This window comes from Patagioenas fasciata, chromosome 7, assembly GCF_037038585.1.
Source record: "Patagioenas fasciata isolate bPatFas1 chromosome 7, bPatFas1.hap1, whole genome shotgun sequence".
Lineage (NCBI taxonomy): Eukaryota > Metazoa > Chordata > Aves > Columbiformes > Columbidae > Patagioenas > Patagioenas fasciata.
The window spans coordinates 41,056,492-41,078,579 of record NC_092526.1 but is presented as its reverse complement, the minus strand read 5'-3'; the positions used below and the strand labels follow the sequence as shown (position 1 = coordinate 41,078,579).

The 22,088-nt window shown below is 47.5% G+C and overlaps 1 protein-coding gene and 1 pseudogene across 1 annotated transcript; both read right to left on the bottom strand.

Moving 5' to 3' along the window:
• Nucleotides 1-401: 401 nt before the first annotated feature.
• Nucleotides 402-1,533, bottom strand: LOC136103121 (olfactory receptor 6E1-like). The gene has a single exon (XM_065841015.1). The coding sequence runs from the start codon at nt 1,347-1,349 to the stop codon at nt 402-404; it is 948 nt and encodes a 315-aa protein (XP_065697087.1). The 5' UTR covers nt 1,350-1,533.
• A 7,150-nt stretch (nt 1,534-8,683) lies between these two features.
• LOC136103256 (olfactory receptor 14J1-like) lies at nt 8,684-10,829 on the bottom strand (annotated as a pseudogene).
• Nucleotides 10,830-22,088: the final 11,259 nt, after the last annotated feature.

The window sequence follows — 22,088 nt, the reverse complement described above, 5'->3', positions numbered from 1 at the left end:
GCTCCTTATCACTTAACACAATCCAACAACATAGAACAAGAGAAAACGTCATCAAGTTGCACCAGGGGAAGTTTATATTGTATATTAGGAAAAAATTATTCACAGAAAGATTTGTCAGGTGTTGGAACAGGCTGCCCAGGGAAGTGGTGGAGTCACCACCCCGGAAGGTGTTTAAAAGACATTTAGATGAGATTCTTAGGGGCATGGCTTAGTGCTAGAATTAGGTTAGGTTAGGTTGTGGTTGGACTCGATGATCCCGAGGGTCTGTTCCAATTGAAATGATTCTGTGATCCTGTAAATCTCCTGAGGTATCTCTGTCTTGAGGTTACATCCATATACATTGATATTATTTAACATATGATAGCAGATCACTGGAATTGCTGTCCAGAAATGCCTCATGATTAGGGGAAAAGCTGAGTTATTGTACGGGCAATGGCTTCTTTCAGGGCCAGTATCACAGTCTTGTTTCTAAGACTGAAGATGAATGGATTTAAGAATGGGTACAGGACGGTATTCAGCAAAGCTATGATCCTGTTGTTCTCCAAGGAAACACCTTCTGAAGGACACACGTAGAGAGCAACACAGCTCCCATATGCAATTGCCAAGGTGATGAGATGGGAAGAACATGTAGAAAAAGTTCTTTTCCTCCCAGATGCTGCTGGAAGATGTAGAATACAGAAAAGGATGCACATGTAAAATGCCAGAGTTAAACATAAGGAACTCAGAATAATAAATGAAAAGAAAACAGAGTCCATTTTCCAAAACAGGCTGGTGTCAGAGCAGGACAGTTCGAGTAAGGGGGAGCTGTCACAAAAGAAATGATGGATTTTGTTTGAGCCACAAAAAGTCAGCCTGTAGGAGAGGGCCAGACAGTAACTCAAGAGTGTGAAGCCTGTGACCCAAGCAGCAACAACGAGGTGGATGCAGAGCTGAGGCTTCATGATGGCAGCATAATGCAAAGGTTGGTAGATGGCAACATAGCGGTCAAAGGACATGACAACAAGTAGAACAAGCTCTGTACAGCCCAGTGCTAAATAGAAATAGGATTGGGCAAAGCAGATGCTTAGTGAGATTGTTCTCCTGCCAGAACTCAGGATTACAAACAGTTGGATGCTTGTAGAGGATGTAAAATAGATTTCCAGGAAGGCCAGATTGCTGATGAAAAAGTACATGGGGGTTTGTAGGCGGTGATCCACACACACCAGGAGAATGATGGTAGCATTCCCCACCACTGTTGTCAGGTACATGAGCAGAAAGACCAGACAGAGAAAGAGCTGTAGTCTTTGATCAAGCCCTGAGAAACCCTCTAGGATGAACTCAGTAACTGTGGTTGTATTTTCTGGTCCCATGCTGAATTTCAGTTTATCCTGTCGAGACAGGAGCACAGCAAAAAGCAAGTGTGATAACTTCACAGCAGGATGAAAGGTTCTACACTTCCTTCTCTGCTTCTTTCCTTTCTTGCCGTCTTCCTATATTACACAATTACAGATAGTTCTTCAAGCATTTCTCACACCCTGATTTTTCTGTATCACATTTCAGTTAGAGTCTCAGAGAATTTGTTGTCTTCTTTCTACCTTTTTCAAACACTCATGAAGAATTCTTTCTCCAGAACAGAGAATTTTAAACAGCCTGTTAGCTATTGTACCCCACTCCTTGCAAACTCCAAACTCATGCAGATCTATTCCAAACATGTCACACCTATGTGCCTAAGTCATCTCTTGTATTGCACAAACACTAAACTATCCAAAGCAAAGTAAAACAAAACAAAGCAAATATGTATGTATGTTGAAAGCTCTTCTTGCTGCTTTTCAGTACTTGCTTTTTTGGAGCCTGAGTCTCTACTGATTTCAGAATAAGCAGTATCAAGCATCCCTTTGGTAATCCCTTGCTTTCCTCCACAGCTTCTTGCTCTCTGTTTCTTCAGGAAAGGGGAAGGGAGGGTGGAATAGGGAATAAGTATAACTTGTCTTCTTTAGTACTCCAGATAATGACTGAAATTTGTTATGGTTCCACACAGTCTCATCTGCACTGAAATGCAGTTGCTTCCGAACAGTTGCTCATTGCTCTTGGTATCAAGTGTCCTGACCTAAATGCAGAGCAAGAGAAGAGTGACTGGAAGAGATTCATAACTTTTCTTTTGCATGTCAGTTATAGGTTGGGAGGACCCAGCCTTGAGAGTTTTCTCCTGTCTCCATAGAACATAGAGGGAGCCTTGGGAAAACAAATTCTCACAGGCACCTGTTGCAAAGTCTCAAATCTCTGATTTCTGAAGTTATTAAGTTTTTTAAATCAAAATGCACATCTAGCAGAAGGAAGAACAAAAAACCCCACACATATACAATAAAGACTGCTGTTTCTCCCTTCATCTTTACATTTGTTTTTAGACATAGAAAGGAGTAGAGCAGACCGCTCCAAAACCAGGATGATTCAAAAAGCAAGGGGAGGAGAGGGAGAGGAGGAGATGGCGAGTTTGAGGTGGTGAAACAAAGCTGTGTTGTTGTGCAACCAGAGCACTTCAGTCATTAGTCCCCTGGGTGGTCCAAGGACTTTCCCATCTCATCATCCACAGAGACAATAGGAGAGATTGGTCTGAGACAATGGATCAGCCTGAAACCAAGCAATTGAGTTCAGTCAACCTCCTTCAACATCAACCACCTCCAAAATCAGCAAAATTTAGTCACCTTAAAAATTAACTGTTGGTCTGAATTATTATGAATTATTCCTAACTCTCCAGGTGGGATTCCAGACAGTCCTGGAGTCAGGCAGATCCTGACTGACCAGCAGCAGGAAGGCAAATACTTAGAAGTCATGAAGGTCATCAGAAAGATGGTCCCAAGATGATGACAGATTTGGGAAGGTCAAGGGGAACTGGGACAAGAGAGACTGGAGATTTGGAAGAAAAAAGAATGGCTTGGCCAACAATGATGAAAGATTTTGAGGGATTCAGGTAACAATGATGCTGCTGTGGCACTGACTGTGGAAACATTCATGTTAGGCCCTTACCTGGGTTCTAAGCAGTAATCTTAAACCCTAACCTTACCCCTAAATGCTAGTCCTCACCCTGACACTAATCCACTATGCTAAACTCTAAGCTCAAAATATACCTCTAAACCAAATCCCAAACCCATAACCCCTTATTCTTACTCTTATCCTTTTACTCACTTAAATCCCCAGCCTGTATCCCTAGTCTTAAAATACCAGTCTTAACCTTAGCCCTCACCACAACCTTAAAAAAAAACCCTAACTCATGAAGCTAGCCCGTACCCTTAACACTAACCACACACCTAAGCAGAACGCAAGATGCCTAAATCCTAACCCTGAAGAGTGAGTTCTAATCCCTAATCCCTAAATTAACACCTAACCCCCCATAGATCTCATTCCCATGCTCAATTCCCATCACCTTCAACCCCTCTCCCTACCCTACACAGCAGTTTGACCCCTTGGGGGCAGAGCAGAGTTATTCTGGAGTAGCCATGTGGCACCTTGCAGGACTGGCATATCAGAGAAGCTGAACGATGACCAGCAGGTGCATGGGCTTGGAGGGCGACAATCATTTGACTTTTATCTGCAGCAAGCACATGTCTTTAGTCTTGTCTAAGAAGCTGAAAGGCCAACAGCAGGCACATGGCTTGGAAGGTCATGGTGAAGATACTTCTTTCTGGTCAACTGGTAGACCACAAGCAGGCTGATGGGAAGGGTCATATACTTAAAGGATGGATTCTGAGATGATGGAGCTTTGTTTGGTAATAGGAAACAGCAGAAGAGAGAGAAAAACTGCTGCAAAGTGCTTGTTGGAATGTGGAGACAGGGCATGAGGAGATAAAAATGTCACCTGAAGGACACACTGTGGTGCAAGAGGTCACCCAGAGAGAGTCTGCGATCAGCCCATTGTTTTGTGTTTCACAGAACAGCCAAGGAGGGTGGAGACACATCAGTGAAGGTACAGAAATGCTGGGGTGAGAGCAGGGTAGGGAAGAGAGATGGGTGTCTGTAGCCTGCAGGGAAGACAGGGGTGTGACAGTGTAAGACAGTCTGTGGTGGAGATGGCCAAGGGCTCTGGTAGGGCTGGAAGGCAACCACAGAACAGAGATCTTTGTCCACTTGGCCATGGCAGTGGTCTCTGCCACTTAGACCTGTAAGGTTACATGTTGTCCTCATGGAAGAGGGGCCTCATTGCCTCATTGCAGCCCCATAGGGAGGTGTCAGACTGTTGTCTTTCACATCTCACATCCCACTGCCCCAGGAAGAGCCACACATGAGGGACAGGATCTGCCTTCCCAGGGGCTGGGGTGAGGGCTTGGCCTTTCTACCTCATAAATCAAACCAAATCTTTTCTCAGCATCAGAATTGTCTGTATGTTACCTTTGCCTATCTACCATCATGGCCTCCAAGTATCTGCTCTAATGAGTCCATAAGGAGAGTTTGTCAGCAATTGCCCTCAGCTGGGCCAGTTAATACAGTGAGATACTTTGGCATTTGCTTCTGACTTTATGTCCTTGAGAGGTTTTTTTCAGTCTCCTCTCAGTATCTGAGGTTCATGGACTAAGCACCAAATGCATCATGGGGTTCATGAAAGTTGAGAAAGCCCTAAGGATCTGTGTCTCTACGATGATTTTCTTAAAGTCTTCAAGACTTGTACAGTTAATTAGAGAGGTTTTAGGAGTCTAGCTAAAGAGGAAGAGTTCTGTAAGCATTTTATAATTTTTATTTTCATATTTAAGGACCTTTTTAATTATTTTTCAGTTTATGGATGAGGTGATAGCAGTATTTTCTAATTGATATTGATCCAGACTGTCTCCTAAGGAGGTCTGGACAGACTGGAAAAGCAGTCCTTTGAGGTCTGATACAGTGTGGACAACCTTGCTCCTCACCTCCCAACCCCACACTTTCTGTCATCACACATCTGGAACTTACATCACTTTTCCCTACATCAGACTTCTCCACTGAAGTCTGCAAATGGATGTTAAAGCCCCTTTCCACTAATTTCCACCTGCTCTCATTAGAGAACTGGCTGCAAACAGGCACAAAAAGGTTTTTCTTATTTTTGGACACACAAATTAAAAGGTGATAAGATTTAACAAAAAGATAAAACAGATGCCTCAGCTCTATGTCAAGTCTAAACTGGGTCCAATGAGGTCCACCTTCCAAAAGGGAGAATTATACAAGAAATATTTTTGGCAGACAGATAGGAAATTTAAACATACACACAATTAAAAGACATGGTGAATTTATCAGGCCAGGAGAAAATAACTGGAATGTGAGGGAGATGAAACACACAGAGTAAGAGTATCACAGAATCACAGAATCACAGAATGTCAGGAATTGGAAGGGACCTGGAAAGCTCATTCAGTCCAATCCCCCTGCTGGAGCAGGAACACCCAGATGAGGTTACACAGGAAGGTGTCCAGGTGGGTTTGAATGTCTGCAGAGAAGGAGATTCCACAACCTCCCTGGGCAGCCTGTTCCAGTGTTCTGTCACCCTCACTGAGAAGAAGTTTCTTCTCATATTTAAGTGGAACCTTTTGTTTTCCAGTTTGTACCCATTACCTCTTGTCCTATCATTGGTTGTCACCGAGAAGAGCCTGGCTCCATCCTCGTGACACTTACCCTTTATATATCTGTAAACATGAGTGAGAACACCCCTCAGTCTCCCTCAGCCTTTCCTCACATGGGAGATGCTCCACTCCCTTCAGCATCTTTGTTGCCCTGCACTGGACTCTCTTCAGCAGTTCCCTGTCCTTCTGGAACTGAGGGGCCCAGAACTGGACACATTGTTCCAGACGTGGTCTCATCAGGGCAGAGTAGATGGGCAGGAGAACCTTTCTGACCTATTGACCACCCCCTTCTAATCCACCCCAGGTACCATTGGCCTTCCTGGCCACAAGGGCCCAGTGCTGGCTCATGCTCACCCTGCTGTCCCCAGGACCCCAGATCCCTTTCCCCTATGCTGCTCTCTAACAGGTTGTTCCCCAACTTATACTGGAACCTGGGGTTGTTCATACCCAGATGCAGTACTCTACACTTTCCCTTGTTATATTTCATTAAATTTTTCCCCACCCAACTCTCCAGCCTGTCCAGGTCTCTGGATGGCAGCACAGCCTTCTGGTATATCAGCCACTCCTCCCAGCTTGGTGTCATCAGCAAACTTGCTGACAGTCACTCTATTCCCTCATCCAAATCATTGATGAATATATTGAATAATACAGGCCCCAGTACTGACCCTTGAGGCACTTCAGTGGATACAGGCCTCAACTGGACTCTGCCCCATTGACCACGACTCTCTGGCTTCTTCCCTTCAGCCAGTTCACAGTTTACCTCACTACCCGATCGTCCAGACCACACTCCTTCAGTTTAGCTGTGAGGATGCTGTGGTAAACTGTGTCAAATGCTTTACTGAAATCAAGATAGACCACATCCACCGCTCTGCCATCATCCGTCCATCTTGTTATGTCCTTATAAAAGTCAATGAGCTTGGTCAAGCATGACTTCCATTTGGTGAAGCCATGCTGACTGCCCCTAATGACTCTCTTATCCCTGATATGCCTTGAGATCGCACCAAGGATAAGTCATTCCATCAGTTTCCCAGGGACAGAGGTGAGGCTGACCAGTCTATAGTTACCTGGGTCCTCCTTCTTGCCCTTTTTGAAGACTGCAGTGACATTTGCTTTCCTCCAGTCCTCAGACACCTCTCCCATTTCCCAAGACTTGGCAAAGATGATGGAGAGCGGTCCAGCAATGACCTCAGCCAGCTCCCTCAGCACCTGTGGGTGCATCCCATCCGGACCTATGGATTTATGGATGTCCAGATTGCCTAACTGTTCCCTAACCCAGTCCTCATCAACCAAGGCAAACTCCTCCATTGTCCTGCCTTCCTCTGGGGCCTCAGCAGCATGGGGCTCCTCAGGACAGCCTTTGGCAGAGTAGACAGAGACAAAGAAGGCGTTCAGTGACTCTGCCTTCTCTGTATCTTCTGTCACCAGGGCACCCACCTCGTTCATCAGTGGGCCCACATTGCCTCTGGTGTTAGTTTTATCTGCCACGTATTGGAAAAAGCTCTTCCTGTTGTCCTTGACCCCTCTCACCAGATTTAATTCTAAGGAGACCTTAGATTTCCTAGTTGCCTCCATACACCCTCTGACAACAGCCTGATATTCTCCCCAAGTGGCCAGCCCCTCCTTCCATGATCTGTAAACTCTTCTCTTCCACTTGAGCTTACCCAGCAGCTCCCTGTTCAACTGGTGATGCAAGGACAGGGAAATATCAATATTTCATCTCTCGTTCCTAATACAGATCCTGAGAAATCCCCTATTTGAAATAATGGGAAAAGCTCAGACATATTATTGAACTAATTCAATCATTTAAGTTGATTTAAAGGTGCTCATAATGTTTGAAATTTCTCAGGGTTGAGGACAGAGCTCTACGGTCCAACCATAGGCCTAGAACCTGTAGGAGACCGGAGACCCTTGGGAGCTGCGGGTAGAGCCTGGGCAGAGGTGCCCAGGGCATCTGAACTGGCAGAGCTTCAGGGGCTTTTGTGTTTCCAGTCCTCTACCCCATCCTGCTGTGGGGCAGTGAGTGAGAGACTGTGTGGTGCTGAGCTGCCTGTCAGGGTTAAACTACAAAACTAAACTCTGCTCCTGGCTATTTGCTATGTGAGTGGGCTCTCTATTGTGTGTGTGTTTGGGTATGAAGGTACGCACATGCTTTCCTGGTCAATTCTAAGTGATGATAGCAAGGAGGAGGAGGACACCAGGATCTGGAGAGACCCAGGGTTGGAATGGCCAAGTCAGTAATATCTCTCAGTCTGGGCAGACCCAAAGCCCGGATCCACAGCGGAGGAACCACAGAAATGTGCGAGACAGCAGGTAAGTTCTGCGCAGGATGTATGGACCACTTGTGCAATCTTCACACCAGATCAGTCTGAGAGGAAGAACAGGACAGGGTCAGTTGTGCTGCTCATGGCTGTGTAAGCGCTGCTGGTGGTGTGGTGGTTGTGAAGGTGCTGTTGCCTGTTGGAGCTGGTCTGTGTCAGGTTGGCGTTCCTTTTGGTTGAGGCCACACTGGGTGATCTCTCACTCCTTGGACTCTAGTCACTGCCCACCTCAGGCACACATGGTTCACGTGTATCTCATGGGCTCTCTGGGCACCTCCTGATTCTTCTCCTAAAGGATGTCCTCTGCCCCATCATGCACTGGGACAGTGCAGTCTGACCCTATCTCAGCGAACATTCACCATCTCCACTGTCAACAGACAAGAAGGGATGTGTCCTAAATCCAAACCTTGTTCTGTAATAGCTGCCAATGTGACAATGAGCTTTTCACTCTGGTTGTTTGGGGGGGTAAAATTCCTGGGCTTGTTGTTGATATCAGCTTATGGAATAACAGCCAAATCTAGAGAAACTGCAAGGGGGAGATGTCATTTTATTACAGAGAGGCAATGAAAAAGTCAGCTCTGAAACAATGCTAGAAAAAAAAAAAATATAGAGGTTTCAGGTGTTTAAAAATCATTTGTACTGGGTTCATTTCTCAAGAGTGTAAGCTGAATAAAAATGTTTATGTAGGAACATCATAACTGCAAATAAAAATATAGGTAAAGCTAACAAAATAAAAAGGATAAAACTAGAAATAGAGTACAGGTCTAACTGGGATACACTAGAAGTCGTTTGTGGCGAATCACTGAAAATTTATTCAACATCGACTAATATCCATGAAATCCCTTTCTTGATGGACTCCTTGAGCTCCTGGTTCCTCATGCTGTAAATGAGGGGGTTCACTACTGGAGGCACCACCGAGTACAGAACAGAAACCACCAGGTCCAGGGATGGAGAGGAGATGAACGGGGGCTTCAGGCAGGTAAATATGCCAGTGCTGACAAACAATGAGACCACAGCGGGGTGGGGGAGGCACGTGGAAAAGGCTTTGTGCCGTCCCTGCTCAGAGGGAATCCTCAGCACAGCCCTGAAGATCTGCACATAAGACACCACAATGAACACAAAACACAGAAAGAATAAACAGACAGTAACCACAAGTAGTGCAAAATCCCTGAGGTAGGAGTGTGAGCAGGAGAGCTTGAGGATCTGGGGAAGTTCACAGAAGAACTGATTCAGTGCGTTGTCCTTGCACAGGGGTAGTGAAAATGCATTGGCCATGTGCAGCAGAGCATGGAGAAACCCACTGGCCAAGGCAGCTGCTGCCATGTGGACACAAGCTCTGCTGCCCAGGAGGGTCCTGTAGTGCAGGGGTTTGCAGATGGAAACGTAGCGGTCATAACACATGACTGTGAGAAGAGAATATTCTGCTGTGACCAGGAACAGACAGAAAAAGACCTATACAGCACATCCTACATAGGAAATAGCCCTAGTGTCCCAGAAGGAATTTGCCATGGTTTTTGGGAGAATGGTGGAAAGGGATCCAAGGTCAAGAACAGAGAGATTGAGGAGGAAGAAGTACATGGGGGTGTGGAGGTGCTGGTCACAGGCTATGGTGGTGATGATGAGGCTGTTGCCCAGCAGGGCAGCCAGGTAGATGCCCAGGAAGAGCCAGAAGTGCAGGATCTGCAGTTCCCGTGTATCTGTGAATGCCAGGAGGAGGAACTGGGTGATGGAGCATTGGACATTTTCTGCCTCTGATGATGACAGACTGGTGAAGAAGGAAAAGCAAGTGAAAAGTTCAGAGACACTTTTCAAGGCAGAAAGTAAATTTTTTTTCTCATTTTTTCTTTTAGATAGTCCTGTCCTACCTGTGGAGTCTTCTTCAAAGGTAGAAATCCGCAGCATTTCTATCATGAAACTTGAGTGGTAAAATGCTCACTGTCACTCAGTGCAGTCTGAGGGGAGCTGGGCTATCTGTCAGTCTTGTTCCCAGCTCCTCATTGCTTCTATGTGCTTGAGATGGAGGATGATCACAGTCGTAGGTTGTCCTTCAAAGAAACGTGACCCTGCTGAGGGTAGAGACATCTGGACTTAAGCTTCAGATCTCCAAACTTCTCCCTCTGTCACAGGGTACCTGAGGGTGGAAGACACACTCCCCGTCTAGTCAAGACACACAGGCTCCTTTCAGCTGCCCGTATACAGCTGCTCAACACCATTTCCACAGCCTTAGCACCTCTGGGGCTTCTTTAGGGGCATCTCACAGATCACAAAGATACTGTGAGACAGTGGTGTCTGGTGTCAAGTGCACAGCCTCTCAGGACACTGCAGGGAAATGGTCAAAGTGTCTTACAGGCAGGATCTCCTCTGGGAACAGTCATTCACTGCCCAAGCCCACAGCCCACATCTCCTGGAGCTTCACAGGTTAGAGGCGGGCTGGGGCTCCTCACTCCCATGCAGACCCTTTTCTAGCAAGGCTCAAAGGGTTTGTATCTGAAACTCGCCCAACCCCACAAAGCCCAAGAGCAGGAGCAGGAGCAGCACGGACAGGTGGGAAAAGGAGCAGCAGCACCAGGATTCTTCTGCCAAGGGAGGCAAGAAGAGAGACAAAGACACTTAAGAAAGTCATCACCGTAACCAGCCATGGAGGCAGCCTCACAGCCAGCAATGCTGTGAGGCATCACACTCACCCTGTGCTCTGCAGAGGGAAATGGGTGCTACCTGGAGAGAGGCACCTCTCCTCTGTCGAAGCTCTGGCTGCAGAGTGGGTGGCTACTGCCTTGTGTCCCACGGCCATGAGGACACAGACTTGGCTGGGTCAGAGAAGAGGCCAGGGGGGCTTGCTCAGAGGAAGTGCTCTGCATGGAAGGGGATGACAGGGAGTTTTCCCAGTTCTCATTTCCATGACTTCACCGTTTTGTATTGTCTTCTTTCCTGCCCACCTCTCTGCTTTGTTGACCATTTCCACCTGCTTCTCTGTCCCCACATCATTTTCCTCACAGTAATTTCTGAGGGATCCCATCCCACCATCTATGTGTTCAGTTCTGCCTGTCAGAAAACCCCCCCTGGGAGGGTACTGTCTAAGGACACCTCCCTGCTTGCAGGTGGTAAAGAGCAGGTCAGACAAACTGTGGTGTTGCCAGCAAAGTTGATGCTGGTGATATCTGTAGGCTGAGGGATAGGTGCAGCAGTTTTTTGTGTTCCTAGCAGACCTAAGGATCACACCACTTAATGGTTCAAGAGTCTCAGTCACTTCTCTGAAGTTACCAGCTCCTTTCCCCTTTACACCCCCCCAGCATGAACCGAAGGCTAAAGCAAAACCTTCCTTTCCAGGTAACTCCTGCCTGGACCTTACTCTCAAATGGAAGGTCCTCAAAAGGAGGAAGGAACTGTCAGAAGTGCCCTGTGGGTGATCTGGAGCAGCCCTGGCACACACAGCACCCTTTTGAGAGCAGAAGGACCCTGTCCTGTTAGAGGTCGCTCCTTCCACCCAGAGCTTCTCCCCTCCATGTTACTGGGATCTCCCCGGGCAGGCTGAGCGCTGAGCTCTGCAGGACAGCCCTGGGTACACCTGAGTGTTCACCCAGCTTCACACCCCTGCAGCCATCCCTGGGAGAAAGCAGCTTTCATGGCCTCTCCCACGGATGCTGCAGCAGGGAACACCTGTTCTAGAGAGTGTCCTCCTTCTCCACACCAGAAAAGAAAGGAGAAACTTTCTTACAAGTCCCACCAGTCATGTAATGTTTCAGCTTTTGCAGATCTCTCCAGGAAATGCAGCTACATTGTCCTACATGCAGAGACTTACCATGTTATGACTCTGAAGATTTGTCTCTCATTGAGCACTCAGCAACCTACCACCCTACATTGCTTTCAACCTCTCTCTTTGGCTCCTCTCCCCTCCGTGCTGCAGGCAGAGCCCTCAGCCCTGCTGCGCTGTGCAGAGGAGCTGCTCCTGGGCAGAGCTGTCTCTCTGCAGCGCTGCCGCTTGCCATGAGCTCCCTGTGTCCCAGGAGCCCAGCCCAGCTCAGCAGCACAGGAGCAGCCCAAGGTGGCACTTTCTCTGTCCCCTCTGGCCTCCCTCCAGGTGTCCCTGGGGCTCCAGAGGAACCTGCTGTGAAACAGGCTGATGTAACTACTTATTTTCTGACCTTCAGCTGGGGAGACAAACTTCTTCCCAGCAGTTGATTTTCTCAATCAGAGACAGCTTTAGCTCCAAGAACACCCTTTTTGTTTTATTATTTTTAGACCGGACACCAGACAATGTCAGGGAGGAATCTCCTTTACCTGTTCTGAGGGAAGGGATTCAGCTGAGTCAATGGAGGCTTCTCATGCTGAGTTTGTAGTCCTTACAGCCAAAAGAGGAGCTAGCTCTATCTCATGCACACCACAAACCCACAGGAGGCAGGATTCGTCTTTCCTCAGATCAGTTGTGTGCAAAATAGGCTCCTGCACAGGAGCTCCTTGTCTCAGCTCTCTTGCTAGTTAACGGAGATGGAAGGCAGGAGGAACATGTTCAGACACAGATACCTGGTGACATATTTGGTTCCAGAGGTGACCAAGATGCACGCAGATAACTGCAAGCTCTAACGGAGCAGTTCACAGAGGGCAGCACCTGGGGGCATCTTCTTGGAGACTGGTGCGAAATTCCTTTGGCCAACTTAAATGACAGAAAGTGCCCACGTCGGACAACTGAACCTGTGACAATTCCTTATGTCCAGGGCAGCCTATAGAGGATTTAATCCGACCAAATGGAGTCGTGTGGTACTGGCAGATCCAAATGTGCCTTTTTCTGTTCTCCATCAGCTGTATTTTCTACATATGGCAATTGTTTCATCTGCATCCCTTCATTGCCTAACCTTATTCAGGGTAGCTGAGTTATGATTTAATTTACAAATACAGGCCTGTAGTGCTATGAGAGGTGCCAGGGCTGTCCAGCACAACTGCATGCATCTGACATGGACAGCACAGGAACACAGGAACCCTGTTCCCATTCAGACCAGTTGTGTGACAGGCACCTCTCAGGGCAACTCCAACAGATTTGGTGCTTTTGGGCCAGTGACTGAATCCTGCCACTGCAGTGGTGCAAGGTCTGTCCCATCGCTATCCAGCACATGTTAGGCCATGCATGAGTACAAAGCACATCACACCAGGGTCTCCACACATGTTCCTTGACTCTCAAACTCTGCTGTTTCTCCTGTTCCCCATTGTTTAACCATCCCCTTGATGATACAATCATGGATCAGGGCAATGACCTTCATAGTGTGCCTGAATCACAGGATGTCCACACCAAGACCATTTTCAACATCATCTCTTCCTTTATGATGACCAGCTTCACCTCAACCACAGACTCTCAGGGCAGCAGAGACGTAAGAGACAGCAAACCCCTCTCCTGCTCAGGCTGCACGGCCCAGATTTGATTTTCTCTGGCTTTGGGGAGAGCAGGGTTTATTCTCTTTGTGGGCAGCTCATTTCTTCTGCCATCTACTCCAGCAAGTCTCTGCTCTGAAGGAAAGCCTTTGCACAACTGAGGTCTTGGGGGCTTGGTAGCAGGTCTCTTTCTTGCAAGTCTGCTCTTACCCAAATGTGCCACAGCTGAGGTGCTGCAACCCAGAGAGGCACTGATGTCCCCAGCCTGGGGCACGGACAGGAGGGGCTGGAGCTGTGTGTGCAATCTCTTCATTCCACTTGGAGGGAATAACTACTGAGGCCTGTCAGGACAGCTCACATGATTGGGGTGCTGTGATGGGTGGGTATAGGATGGTCAGGAGGCCAGAAAGATCAGGAGGGAAGTGTCCTCCGTGTGAAGGAGGATGTGTGGAGCTCCTCTGTTGGATTAACAAATTGGTGAACCATTGTGGTTTAGGGTCAGAGGAGAGACTGCTAATGCTGAAATTTTGGTGGTAGACAAAGAACCCATTTAAGTCCCCTTGTGGCCTTCAATTACCCTGACATTCATTGGAAGGGGACCACAACAGCATGCCGATAGTCCGGAGGTTTCTGGAGGGTCTTGGTCAAGACACAGCTTGGGACACAGGTCTTTATAGCACAGCTGCCAGATCAGTCAACAATGGTGATGCTCAAATGCATCTGTTACTCTCAAAGAAGGAAGAAATGGACATCGATATGAAATTTGCTGTTGTTATTGGCTGTCATGACCATGAAGTAGAGGGGGACTCACCTACCAAGGGGAAGGAGTAGAGTGCAGAGGAGGAGACTTGCAACTTTTAGTGGGAGGTCCACGTGACCAGCACAGAAGGCAAGCAGACCTCTGTACAGCTGGTGTTCAAGGACAGTGTCTATCAAGTACAAGCCTGTACATACCAATAGTCAGGAAAACAAGCAGAGCTATCATCAGAGAAGCCTGGGGAAACAGAAAACTCCATAGAAAAAGGGAAGCATATAGAACCAGAGAATTATAGAATCGTTTCTGTTGGAAGAGACCCTCAGGATCATCGAGTCCAACCATAATCTCATTCAACTCTAGCACTAAACCATGTCCCTAAGAATCTCATCTAAACGCGTTTGAAAAACATCCAGGGATGGTGACTCTAGCACTTCCCTGTGCAGGCTGTTCCAATGCCTGACAACCCTTTCTGTGAAGAATTTTTTTCCTAATATCGAATCTAAACCTTACCTGGTGCAACTTGAGGCCAGTTCCTCTTATCCTATCGCTTGCAACTTGGGATAAGAGACCAACACACTCCATGCTACAACCTCCTTTCAGGTAGTTGTAGATAGCAATAAGGTTTCCCCTCAGCCTCCTTTTCTCCAGGTTAAACAGCCCCAGTTCCCTCAACCACTCCTCATCAGGCTCGTGTTCCAGGCCTCTCACCAGCTTTGTCGCCACCTCTGCATTCTCTCCAGCACCTCAATGTCCTTCTTATGATGAGGGGCCCAAAACTGACCCCAGGATTCAAGGTGGGGCCTCAGCAGTGTTGAGTACAGTGGCACAATCACTGCTGGCCACACTATTCCTGATAGAAGCCAGGATGCAGGTGGCCTTTTTGGCCACCTGGGAAAACCCTGGCTCATATTCAGCCAGCTGTCAATCAACACCCTCAGATCCCTCTCTGCCAAGCAGCTTTCCAACCACTCTTCCCCAAGCCTGTAGCATTGCCTGGGGTTGTTGTGACCCACGTGCAGGACTCGGCACTTGGCCTTGTTGAACCTCAGACAAATGGCCTCAGCCCAAGGATCCAGACTGTCCAGATCCCTATGTATGGCCTTCCTACCCTCCAGCAGATCACACTCAATTTGGTGTCATGTGCAAGCTTACTAAGGGTGCACTCAATCCCCTCATCCAGATCATTGATAAAGAGATTAAACAGAACTGGCCCCAACACTGGGCCCTGGGGACACCACTTGTGACTGGCCGCCAGCTGGATTTGGCCCCGTTCACCACAACTCTTTGGGCCCGACTCTCCAACCAGTTCTTTATCCATCGCAGAGTCCACCCATCCAGGCCATGAGCTGCAGCTTCTTCAGGAGAATGCTGTTGGATACGGTGTCAAATTGTTTACTGAAGTCCAAGTACAAAACACCCACAGCATCACAGCAACACGTCTTCCACAGAGAAAGGGTGTCTTTTACCAGGCCATGGAGGTCAGGGTTTGGCCATTCTGGTGATAAACAAAGATGAAGGGCTGATGTGGCATCAGTGCCACCTCCACATTGCCTTTACCACCTGTAACCAGTGTCTCCAAGTTTTTGCTTCACCACCCTCCAGGGACAGGGACTATTTGTTTCGTTCACAGCTGTGTCAATGATGGCCCTTACTGGGGCTCCAAACACCATCAAAATCTTGGCATTTGCTTCTGTCTTCTACTTCATTAGAGGTTTGTGCATTCTTTTAGTAGCTGTAGTTCAGGATCATGGCAGCAGAGAAGTCACTAACACTTAAATGACCCTTCAAGCCAAGTCTCTGTGCAAGGATTTCTTAAAGGCTTTAGATCTGGTGTCAATGATTAGAGAGATTTCAGGACTGGAGCCAGACAGAGAGCACTTCAATAATAAATAGCAATAAAGCAGAATTTCTTCCATTTCCTTCCTTGCTCGCCCTTCGTTCCCTTTCCAGAACAGGTGGTCTCAGCAATTTCCAGTTCATATTGATATGGAGCACCTCCTGATAAAGACTGAATATGTCAGAAAAGTGGGAGCCTAAATCACCACATGAGTAAGGAGGTAGTCCAGGACACCTCAAGAGGAGTCACACTACTCTGGATCAAGAGGTGGGTTTTCCTGGGAATCTCAGGTGCCACAGTACAGCGATACTTGTGTTCAGGGAGCTGGTCAAATGATCCATCTCCTTTTCTGTAATGGTGTCTGAGTTTGCTCATGTCACTCCTGACTTGAGCCCCATCCACTCCTGAGTGTTCTCCAGACTCCTGCCTTCAGGAACAAAGGCCCAGGAGACCTTGCTGGTGAAGACGGAGGCAAAAAAGCTATGATGTACCTCAGTCCTGTCTGATTCTACTCTTAAAAATTTCAGCAGCAGGTCACATTCACGCTGTCTTTTCTTTTATGAAGCAGAGTCAGCTCATCCAGCTCCAAGATGAACCCACTCCTTACCAAATCTGAGCCACTCAGTGATGTTGGCAGCACCACTGTGATATTGTATTTGAGAAAGGATAAAAAAGGCTACACAACAGCAGGTGGGAGAGAGGAGGGAGGAAATGTGAGAGAAAAGCACTGCAGACACCGAGGCCATATCCCATAGGACCCAAGGAGGTCCCTCAGCAGGCCAAAGCTTGCTCTCCTGAAATCCTGCTCTTTGCCTTGTTATCATCTTCCAGGAGCCTCAACTCTACTTTCTCATCCCTGACTGTTACATCCCTGACCAACTCTTTCTGGTTTGTAGGTGTGAAGTCCCACAGGGCACCTCACCTCACTGAGTTGTCAGTCACCTGTGTCAGGAAGATGTTGTCAATGAGCTCAAAAACCTTCCTGGATAGATGGTACCTTGCAAATACTGGGATATCTTATGTCTGCCATCAGGACACAGCCCTGGAAACATAAGGTTTCTTTCATTTGTCTGAAGGAGGCCCCATCTAATTAATCTTCCTGATCAGTGAGGCAGTAACTGATGCCCACCCACCATAACATTGCCCACGTTGTTCTGCTTCTCATGATGACTCCTTGACTATCAGGTGACATTGACTGTCCATGCATTTCTGCTGCTCTTCCACATGAAGGTAAACTTCACCTCTAAGTCCAGACCTCCGGCATTATGAATACCAGACCTCCAAGACCCCACAGTTTCTCCAGGAGGTGGTATTCATAGTGCCCTGCAAATCCTCATGCTGTTACCTTGGGAGAAACACCCTTATCAGGATAAGCCATCTGCATGCAAACATTAAGAGCTGAGCAAATGGAACTTCAGAAACTTTGGGATTCTGCCATCACAAACCTCTTAAGCATAAATACAGAGAAGTGACCAGTTCTGTATCAGGGCAGAAGAATATCTCATCCACCAGGACAGAACAGGACCTGACACACTGAGCAGTGACCCTGAGGAGAAGGACCTGGGCACTACGAGGGCCTCCACACAAGCCCATGGTGCACGCTCACCATGAACAAGGCAGCTGCATACGGGGCTGCATTAGGAGGAGCGTGGGGACCCAGACACCTGGAGTTCTCATCCCATTTGGTTCAGCACTGCTGTGACCCCACACACATGGGTGTCTGCCAGTGTGCGGCTTCCCAGTTTGGACAAGTATGGAGAAACCAGAGAGTGTAGAGTTCTGCCAAGGCGGGGTTTGGGACATAGTACACATAGTGTGGGATGCTGAGGGATCTGGGCTGCTTTGGCCCAGCAGTGCTGGGGAGGCTGCAGCAGTGTAGGAGTAGCCTGAGAGTGCTTGAATGGTGGTTTCAGAGATGGTGGAAGTTTTCTTCATAGTGGGAAACAGTAAGAGAAAAAAATAACACCATAAAGTGCAGCTGGGGAGGTCCAGGCTGGCCATGAAGAGAAAGGAATGTGGCTGGAAGGGCAGTGCTGTGCTGGAGCAGGTCACCCAGAGGGAGTCTGCATCAGCCCAAGGCTTTGTGCTTCAAGGAACAGCTGGGGAGGATGGAGAGATATCAGCAAAGGAAGGAAGATGCTCAGACAAGAGCAAGGTGGGGCAACAGTGATGATGTCTCCAGCCTGCAGGCAAAGAGATGCAGGGGATGCCACAGCATAGGACAGGCTGTGGTGGAGATGATCAAGGGATGTAAAGAGGCTGAAAGCCCCCACCAGACATGAGGTCCTTCTCCCCTTATCCATGGCTGTTGTCTCCCCTTCTGATGCCTGTGAGGAGACACCTTGTCCTTCCAGCACAGGGGCCTCATGGCCTCCTTGTCCCCACCTAGGACCCTGGGAGGTGTTGGACCATAGTCCTGCCCTTGGCCTTGCACAGCCCCACATGACACTGTCCCTGGAAGGGGCCTGGGCAACATGTGAGGGACAGGGTCTGCCTTCCCAGGGTTGGGGGGTCAGACCTTGCCCATTCGATTAATGAAATGCATCCAGGTTTACTTATCATCAGAGACACCTTTGCTTGTCTTTTCCTGACCTGTCATCACTGCCTCCAGTTTTCTTCTCTAACCAGACCCTGGGACAGTTTCTCAGTAGTGTCTGTCAGTGGGACCCTTTAATATTACAAGAAACATTGGAGTTTGAATCTGACTTTGACTTCTTGAGAGGTTTCTTCAACTTGCTATCACCACCTGAGGTTCATGAACTCAGCACCAAACCCATCAGAGAGGTCATTAGAGTGCCTTTGGCTGTTCCTCTGTTGCTGAGCTGGGCAGGGCTCCTGGGACAGAGGCAGCTCATGGCAAGCGGCAGATGTTTCTACCTATCTTTATTGAACTCACAATGCTGAAATAATTTCTCCAGAAGCCTGTCTGGAAATTTGCACTTTCCATTTTTCTCCAGAGTTTTTTCCTCCTCTTTTTGCATATTCAGATCCCTCTCACCTCTCACCGTGCTTCGAGCTTCAGGGAGGTAAAGCAGAACTGTCTCTCAGCAGTCTCTCATACTCCCTGTAGGCAACTCTTCAGTTGTGGTGATGGACCGCCCTGGAAGTCGCTTAAATGTACTACAGCAGAGAAATGTATTTTATTGTTCATACAGTTCTATTCTGGTTTGTTTTGTTTTGTTTGTTTGTTTTTAACTTTTCTTTATTTTTCTTTCCTCCAATTAAAAAAATCGCCTCTGTGCTTGTCATTATTCATTTGTCTAAGGTAAGCTGGTAGGAATTTCTGTAAAGAAGCTGTAACAATCAGATGTGAATTTCAGTGGAGAAGTGGAGAAGGTACAGCATTTCTGTACCTTCTCTGCTGTTTCTCCACCCTCACAGCCTGTTCTTTGGAACACAAAGCCATGGGCTGATCCAGACTCCCTTTGGGCGACCTCTTGTACCACAGCACTGCCATTCCAGTGACATTTCTTCCTTCTGATATCCAGTCTCAACCTTCCTTGTTACACTTTGTGACATCTTTTCTTCCTTCTTTTTCCTACTTCCAAGGAAATATCAAACATCTCAGAAACTGACCTTCAGTCAGGGAACCCAACCCATTAGGCTTCTTGATCCCAGGACTGCTGCTTGCCTTTCAGCTTCTCTGATAGATATGACCATGTGTCTGCTGCCATCCCATCATGTATTCAGGCAGAATGGACATGACAACCTGTCTCCAAGCCCTCTTCCTGTGTAGGGCCTATGGGCAATTTGTCAGAGGTTCTTTCCCAGCCATGTTCCTGTTGCTGGCCTGTCACCTCCAGAGACAGAACTGACCTCTCAGTCCCCTTCACAGCCACATGCTTCTTACCAGATTATGAGCTGCTGAGTTAGAATTGACCTCATAATGCCATACCGATCCATCACCCTCCTTATGGCCCAGGACCTGATCAGCCAAAACTGTGTCTGCTTTCTCAAATTTATCAATTATATTTCCTACTAACAATTGGAGTGGAGAAACATTCTTCATAGAAACTGCTGTTTACATGACACAATTTGCATGTTCTCCTATACCTCTTTATTTACTTTTTTTCTTCTACCTCTAGCTATCCTGCCTTCAAAAGAACTCTACAAGGGAGAGGTTCATTGAATCACAGAATAGCTCAGGTTTGAAGAGACCCCTGAACATCATCTTGTCTCACTCTCCTGCTCAGAGAACAGTGAACCAGGTGAGGCTGTCCAAAGCATTGCGTCATCCAGAAAGGCACTGAAAGTGCTCGGCATCACATCATGCGGGGGGAGAATAAAGATGTTCGACCATGTTGTCCCAAGTGCTGATCACTGAATGATTCCACTGGTAACTGACTGCATGAAGGACTTTGTATCACTGATGATATTTAGGCTTGATCATTCAGCCAACTTCCCACCCAGCATCCACTTCTTCAGCTGACGGCACCGATCTGGCTATGAGGACACCATGGGACAACATGTCTGAGGCCTTACAAATTTCCATATACACAACATGTGTTTCTTTCCCCTGCCCATTTTGGTTGAGCAATCCCTTTTTTGCCCCTCAAATGCCTGGAAACAGCTACAGGAAGACATGCCCCCTTCCCTGGGACAGAAACATACTGACCAGCCTGTGATTCTCATAAATCCCTTTCCTGACTTTCCTGAAGAAGTGTTTGACAGCTGCCTTTTTCAAGGACTTCAAATCCTCTCTGATTGTTCTGCCACTTTTGAGAGGACAATCTGGAATCACAGGCAAGGGTGACATAGCAGACAGGAGCACTTGCAATGAGCCTGTCCAAGGCAGCTGAGATGAATCTTACTGGGCCACTGGGGTTTGTTCCTGGAACCACACACAGAAATGTCAGGATCTGTCAGGCATCCTCATCTGGCCTGTTCTTGTGGACTCCTTGTGCACCCAAGGATGTTCAGAGACAGTTTTTCCTTTTACACACAGAGGCAGGAGTCACAGTGTCTCTCTGGCTTCCTGTTGCTGCTGTTCCAACTGATGGGAGGCATTTCAGCCTTGTGGTGTGTCTCCCTGCTCTTCACTTGTCTGAGATGTCCCATGTAATGAGGAACAGACACAGGGATCTCAATTCAGGGAAGCACATCCCAGTGCTGCATTCAGGTGGTTTTCCATGGGATGTTGCTCCCAACATGAAGTGACCTTGAGACACTGTTTGTCCCACTGGCCTTCATGGAACTTCCAGGAATACCTGATGGCATTTGTGCTGGCTTGTGTGACTTGTGTGGCGCCCAACGTGGGGCTCAAAAAAAAAGGCTAAAATTTGGCACTAAAATGGAATAAAATTTGGAGACTTTGGTGTTTTTACTGCTGTGATCTAGATTCAATTTTCTTGGCATGGTGCCAGCTCATAGGGTTGAGATACTCACAAGTCCTTGTGCTTCAGACATCATCTAGTAGTATTAAACCAGATTCAATTGTATTGATTGAAAGATACTGTGGCATAAGTTGTATGAGTTACTCTCTACAGTGTGTTCTGCAGTACCTTATTCATGCTGGGCATATTTCACTAATAGGTTCGTGCTTTCTATCATGTCCGGAAAGTGGTGTATGGTGATGATGTTGCCGTGTGGATTGGCACTGGTTTATTTTATTATACTCCAGCCGGTAATGAATTTATATTCATTACTGTTGTATTTAGACAAATTTCCAGTAGAGATTAAAAAGAAATACACCTACGTGTTTTCAAATTGGATGAGCCAATCTATCAAAAAGCTAACTCACAACACCTTTCCTTTTATGTTAGGACAGATTACGGATGTTTTTAAAAATTTTGAGTATCTTTGGGGATTTGATCGCATTCTGTTGATATTGTCAGGTTTGCTGAATGTGTGTCAGTTCATGCCAGTGATAAGAGAGAGGAGGCTAAATAGGAGGACTGCGTTTATTCCAGCTCCTGAGATATACGTTGTGCCTACTCAAGCCTTGGTGACAGGCTCGGCAGCTATGGCATATCCTAAGGCAGCTACTACAGCCACTGCTCCCCACCCCTCACATAGGGCAAAACAGCCAAGGCCACTGCTCCAGCCCCCACAGCCACTGCTCTCACGACACCAGGCACTGCCGCTTCTCCAGCCTCAGTGACTGACAAGACAGCTACTGCACCCCCACACTGGCACTGCTGCTGCTGCAACCTCCACAACAGGCACTGTAGCTATGCCAATGGTGGTGACAGTCATTTATGCTCTGGAAATAAGAGATACTGAGCCCATGTTGACATCACTTGCTGGTTGTAAGAGTAACA